This window comes from Oncorhynchus kisutch, linkage group LG18, assembly GCF_002021735.2.
Source record: "Oncorhynchus kisutch isolate 150728-3 linkage group LG18, Okis_V2, whole genome shotgun sequence".
In the NCBI taxonomy this organism is placed as follows: Eukaryota; Metazoa; Chordata; class Actinopteri; order Salmoniformes; family Salmonidae; genus Oncorhynchus; species Oncorhynchus kisutch.
In genome coordinates, this window is record NC_034191.2 from 66098531 (window position 1) to 66105688 (window position 7158).

Consider the following 7158-nt stretch of genomic DNA (forward strand, 5'->3'; position numbering starts at 1 on the left):
GAAGGGTTACACTTTTGTATTGTTCAGATCAGAAGATATGACCTGTTAAATCCATCAAATCTGTCCTTACCACTATGGCCAGACGGATGTCTAATAAGGCAGATATGAATAACATGGCTATTCACGGCCTGATCCATCCAATACTTGTTACCATGCCAACCGCTCTCACAATCCACTCCACTCTGCTTCAGCCCATCAATGGATTGAGTCATTGGTCTGAATATGGAGTCAATAGACAGATACCTCTCTCTCTCACACACACACACACACATGCACACACTCAGTAACACTCTGTAATGTCCTCTAACTGTTCCATTTAGTGATGAGATCAACCCAGGGGGCCTGTGAAAAAACACGCAATCGAGAGAGAGATAGAGAGTAACATACTATTTTTGCAGGCAGACAGGTAGGTACTGTAGGTAGACAAGCTAGTAGGCAGACAGACAGGAAGGTAGGTAGACAGGCAGACATGCAGGCAGACAGACAGAAAGGTAGGTAGACAGACAGGCAGGCCTGGTTAGGCTCTATCTAATAGAGTTGGCTGGGAAAGAGCATAAGGAGATCCACCTCAGCGCTTCACTCTGGGGAAGCCCTCACCTGTCTTTGTGTGTGTGTCTGTGTGGATGTTGGTAGCCTCCAGCCTGTGAATGAAGACATTGTTTGATAGCAATGAGGTGGAAGATGGGTCCCGTGCCTCAAAACTAGGAAGGAAGAGGGGGAGGAGGGAAGGAGCGAGGAGAGCGGCTAAATGTAGGTCGGGTGCTGAGGGGAGATAGGGAGGATTGGAGGAATAGAAAAAGACAAGAAAAAGAATAGTACAGATTGAGCACATAAGCAGTACTCATATAGGAAGGAGAGAATGAAACAGAGTCTGTGGACGAAACACGAGGAGGGAGACAGAACAAAACGGTATGATATACAGGTACTATACATGTATGTATTTATTTCATTGGGTCAAATACACAACACAAAAAAATCTATTTCAACAGTCAGTCTTCTTTAGATGAGACTGTTAGACCACTGTCTCTTAGCTGTCATATCCTATTGGACACATGGACCTTGACTCCATGTGGAACAGGGTTAGTTGTATACTGCCATATGTTGTATACTGCCAGGCCAAACTCTACTGGAGGTGTGTGTGTGTGACTGAGTGAGTGTGTGTGTGTTGAGAACATTAGCAACGCTGAAATAATTCTCTAAATCTATATACATGCTTTATCCTATTCATTCCACTGATCAGCAGATCTACTCTCACACACACACACACACACACACACACACACACACACACACACACACACACACACACACACACACACACACACACACACACACACACACACACACACACACACACACACACACAGACACACATGCAATGGGGGAAAAACATTACACAACTGAGTCTTCTCATCTGAGTGGGATTTGAGGGGGTCAGTTTTTATACTTAAAGTGTTTACTTCTGAACACATACACACGTTATTATGTAAGTTCTGTATAGGTCACACATTCATGAGCAAACACAAGCTCATCTGTCTAACGTACTATTGAAATCTCACACAAACACAAACACGTACACACACCCACACACACACAACCACATACACACAACCACACACAGTAGTGCAGCACAAGTCAGTCTCTCTCTATGTCTCACTTTGATGGGAGGAACTCATCTGGGGGCGTGAACAAAGATGAATAAATAAAGGCCAGAAAAGAAGAGAGGGAGCCATGGTGCTGATCGGGTGGGGAAGGGGAGGGAGAGAGGGAGGAGGAGAGACATGGGCAGTCCGCCAACTCTGACGAAAGCTGCTTAGCCCAACCAGTTGCCATGGATACAGTCAGGAGTAGCACCCGGTGTGTGTGTGTTTGAGAGAGAGAGAGAGAGAGAGAGAGAGAGAGAGAGAGGGAAAACCAGCAGGCAAGCATCAGATAGAACCAGTGAGAAAGCGAGAGAGTACCAGGCTGCAGGACAGAGAGCGAGTGTGAGTGAGAGAGAGAGAGAGAGAGAGAGAGAGCGGAACAGAGGGAAACAGCAGGAGAAATAGAGTGATAGAGATAGCTAGAAGATGGAGGTGCAGTCAGAATGCGTGGAACCTCCTCCACCTACTCCTTCTGTTCCCCCATGCGACCCCCAACCTCCAGGGAAGATCAACAAAGCAGCCTTAAAGCTGTTTGGAAAACGACGCTCCAGCTCCGGAATGGCCAGATTCTTCTCCTTCAGGAACAAAGAGGCCAATGGGAATGGGAATTCCGAGAATGGGAATTCTGTGAATGGGAATTCTGTGGGGGCGGCTAACGAGCTCGTCAGGAGTAAAACGCATGATGGACTAACAAGCTCGGAGACAGATGGACAGAGAGGGGAGGAGTCTGGAATATCAGAGGCGGGACAGGTGAGGTCTCTCAGCAAATCACTGAGCTTCTTTTCGCTGCTCAGACGAGGAAGTGTGAGAGCTAATGAGAATACAGGGTTTGGAAGCAGGGGGAGGGGTTTAAAAGGCTTCTTTAGTAGTATAAGGTGGCGGCGGAAGGAGAGAGTGATGGAGGGAGAGGTGGGGGTAACTGAGGGGAGGGAGGTGAGAGAGGGAGATGTGATTCTAAAGGAGGAAGTGAAAGACGTCACTCTGACCCTTGAACCCCAGCCCCGCTCACCACAGGAGGATAATGGGAGCTTGGAAGCTGAGCTAAACACAGAATCAGCGAGAACTTCTCCCGCAGACAACGCCACAACACCACTCACGCACTCTACTGCCATGACGACAAACCTGTCAGAATTCCCCTATACACCATCCCCTTCCCCTCTTCACTCTGCCTTTCACTCAAGAACCAAAACGTCCATTTCCTCAGCAACGGCCACCCCCCCTCTGGATCGGTGTGACCCCACCTCTGAACCCTCAGTGGACCGGCTCTGTTCACTCCTCTTCACTGACGTCACCTCGCTCAAGAGCTTTGATTCGCTGACAGGATGCGGTGATATCATCGCAGACGCAGAGGAGGAGGTGGCAGGAAACGTGGGAGGAGGAAATGGAGGAGGAGGAAGTGTCACCAGTAGTAGCAGTAGCAGTGGGGGAGGGGTAGTACGCAGCTCCCCAGCTAAATCCTCCATTACTAACCATGCCACCCCTTCCAGCATTACCCCTACCCCCACTTCCGCCCCTGCCCCCCTCCCAGCCAGGGCACGGCTGATGCCCTCCCACTCTGCCCCGATTCAGCAGCCCTCTGGCAGCGGCGTGGTGGCCTACATGGGGGGTGGCGAGGAGATGGCCAGCCCTGACGGGGTGGACGACGCAGACATGCAGGGGCTCTGGCACATGCTCCCCTCTGGGGGAGATAACTCCCCCGCCCTCCCCCGACCCAGCTCTCACCCGGCTCCCCCCAGGGGTACAGAGCGGAAACCCCCCCAGGTCAAGTCTCTGGGACTCAGCAAGATCCCTTTAGTGGGGGGAGGAAGGATGAGTAAACTCCCCACTCATGCTGCCCGTCAAACCTCTTTGCCCAATGAGAAGGACACTAAGGAGGAGGTCCAGCCCCAACAGGATGTCCCGGCCCTTAGAGACGAGGGCTATTGGGATACGCCCTCTGCAACCCCCACGGCAACGCCTGACGACGGCTTCCTGCGGAACCAGAGGATTGGTTTATCGCGTGACAGCTGCTCTGGCGACGCGCTGTACGACCTCTACAATGAGGAATTGGACAGATCTGATGAAGAGGAAGAAGATCTGACAAGTACTCCTTCCCTCTCCACTGACGACTACAAACGCAGCGCTCCCTCCCAGACTACTCCTCCTTCCTCTTCCTCCTCTTCATCGTTTCGCTCGATGAAGGGAAGCACTAGCCTTCCCCGCGAGTCCAAAATCCCTCTTAGTGTCAGACAGAACACACCCCCTCACTCGGTGAGCCAATCAGCTCTTTCCACTGTCCTCACAGCCACTCCTCCCTCTGACACACCCACCCAAGCTCCTCCCCCAGCCCGGACCAGGATCCCTGTCTCCAAGGTGCCAGTCCGTCGCCCTAGGAACAAGCCCGGCAACGCTACACGAGGGCCAGCCCCCAGGAAGTAAGTCTGGACGAGGCAGCCATGGACTTTGATGTCTTTGGTTAGAACTAGACAACATCACTGGACTAGTGTGTATGACATTGCCGGACTGGTGTATTGTGAAATGCATCAGACAATGATAAAGACTTGAAAGAGAGTGATAGGAGCTCTAAACAACACTTCCATTGGTTCTGGTGGGTCACGCCCCCAAAAGTTAAAGTTAAAAACAAAACATCTACATCACTGGACTTGTGTATGCAGCATCACTGGACTTGTGTATGCAGCATCACTGGACTTGTGTATGCAGCATCACTGGACTTGTGTATGCAGCATCACTGGACTTGTGTATGCAGCATCACTGAAATTATGTGTATGGGACACTTTTAAAGACTTAAAGACATTTTCGACAACTCTCAGCGCTTTTGAATATGTAAACAATGGTCACAGAATTCAACTGCACTGCACACCACTAGGAATGACTAGAGAAGCTTTTCTTCTTCTCTTCTGTTTCTGAAACACAGATTTTTACATGATACCACGTGTTTAATCTAATGACGGCCTAATCTAATGAAACAGTTTGTAATAATCTAATTGTTAACTAATTACCTCCTAATCCCAGACTACATTCACAGTCTCAATCCTCATCTACATCTTTTTTAATGCCGTTTAGCAGGCGCTTTTATCCAAAGCGATGTGTGCAATTATTTCTACGTATGGGTGGTCCCGGGAATCAAACCCACTATTCTGGCATTACAAGCACCATGCTCAACCAGCTGAGCTACAGAGGAGCAATACAGGACTATTAAAGGCCCAGTGCACTACTTTTGTGATTTAAAAAAAAACTATTTTTGTAATTTTCTTCAGCACCCCTACTTCCCGTGGCAATGTGGGGTGTACTGTTGACTGTTCTTCTCCCAGTTCTAAAGTACCAGTGGATAACAGTGGTGACAACATTGCTAAAAACAATCAGAAAGCATTTATAAATGTATTTTTACTAAGGTGTACATGGAGATCACCGGATACAACACCTCACCTTGCCAGTGAACATAACCAAGAAACAACATCACAAAACGTAATCGTCCTAAGTGAATGACAAACACACACATTCTCCTCTGGACCATATGTGCTCCACCACTCGAACAAGCAACTACTGTACTATGATGACCTCGCACTGGAGAAACAGCAGCAGGTTCAATCTCTCTGGAATTAACAACTATAACAAACCAACCAATAAAAACACGGAATAAGTAACGCAATAGTGAGACAGCATTGAAGGATGTTCCTCTACTGACTGAAGAACGACCACTGAACACTCCTCTCTTGCTGCATGAGGTGCCTGGAACACAAGGCACTAGGTTCAGGGAACACAGTCTACACTAAGGACACACACCACGTCAAGGACTCTATTTCACACAAACACACACACACACACACACACACACACACACACACACACACACACACGCACACACACACACACACACACACACACACACACACCAAGGATTACTTTCTTCTCTACCAGGACACATTAATACAATGATTTTTTCTACTGAGTAATTTGTTCTTCACTGGTTTTCATACTCTTTTTATAAGATAATGTTTCATGAGACACCGCAAACAACCTTCACTGCGAACCCCCCCCCCCCTTCCCCTACTGGGCACAAACTGGTTGAATCAAGTGTTTCAACGTAATTTGTCAATGTATTGTGACGTGGAATCTATGTGGAAAATATCATCCTGTTGTTTTGAAGGTGAAATTTCAACCAGAGAATAATGGCATCACGGTAACCAAATTTCAACCAGAGAATAATGGCATCACGGTAACCAAATTTCAACCAGAGAATAATGGCATCACGGTAACCAAATTTCTACCAGAGAATAATGGCATCACGGTAACCAAATTTCAACCAGAGAATAATGGCATCACGGTAACCAAATTTCAACCAGAGAATAATGGCATCACGGTAACCAAATTTCAACCAGATAATAATGGCATCACGGTAACCAAATTTCAACCAGAGAATAATGGCATCACGGTAACCAAATTTCAACCAGAGAATAATGGCATCACGGTAACCAAATTTCAACCAGAGAATAATGGCATCACGGTAACCAAATTTCAACCAGAGAATAATGGCATCACGGTAACCAAATTTCAACCAGAGAATAATGGCATCACGGTAACCAAATTTCAACCAGAGAATAATGGCATCACGGTAACCAAATTTCAACCAGAGAATAATGGCATCACGGTAACCAAATTTCAACCAGAGAATAATGGCATCACGGTAACCAAATTTCAACCAGAGAATAATGGCATCACGGTAACCAAATTTCAACCAGAGAATAATGGCATCACGGTAACCAAATTTCAACCAGAGAATAATGGCATCACGGTAACCAAATTTCAACATAGAAAAATCAGATATAATACTCCAACATATCAATGATTAATTTGCAGACAAACTAGAATTAAAGCCAGAGTAAGTCAGTGGCACAGATGGAACTATCCAAGCAGAAGATAAATATCTTTCAAATGTTGATATTTGGTTGTGTTGACAAAAAAATAAACACAATTCAATTTCACTTTCGAAATACAATAAAAAGCCGATTAACTTGTTAACAAATGATATGTTGGATTCATGTCTCCAACTCAACCAAAAATACAGTGCCTTGCGAAAGTATTCGGCCCCCTTGAACTTTGCGACCTTTTGCCACATTTCAGGCTTCAAACATAAAGATATAAAACTGTATTTTTTTGTGAAGAATCAACAACAAGTGGGACACAATCATGAAGTGGAACGACATTTATTGGATATTTCAAACTTTTTTAACAAATCAAAAACTGAAAAATTGGGCTTGCAAAATTATTCAGCCCCTTTACTTTCAGTGCAGCAAACTCTCTCCAGAAGTTCAGTGAGGATCTCTGAATGATCCAATGTTGACCTAAATGACTAATGATGATAAATACAATCCACCTGTGTGTAATCAAGTCTCCGTATAAATGCACCTGCACTGTGATAGTCTCAGAGGTCCGTTAAAAGCGCAGAGAGCATCATGAAGAACAAGGAACACACCAGGCAGGTCCGAGATACTGTTGTGAAGAAGTTTAAAGCCGG

The 7158-nt window shown here is 46.4% G+C and overlaps 1 protein-coding gene across 1 annotated transcript; it reads left to right on the forward strand.

Moving 5' to 3' along the window:
• Positions 1–1956: 1956 nt before the first annotated feature.
• LOC109909675 (APC membrane recruitment protein 2-like) lies at positions 1957–6760 on the forward strand. The gene has a single exon (XM_031796966.1). The coding sequence runs from the start codon at positions 2070–2072 to the stop codon at positions 4059–4061; it is 1992 nt and encodes a 663-aa protein (XP_031652826.1). The 5' UTR covers positions 1957–2069; the 3' UTR covers positions 4062–6760.
• Positions 6761–7158: the final 398 nt, after the last annotated feature.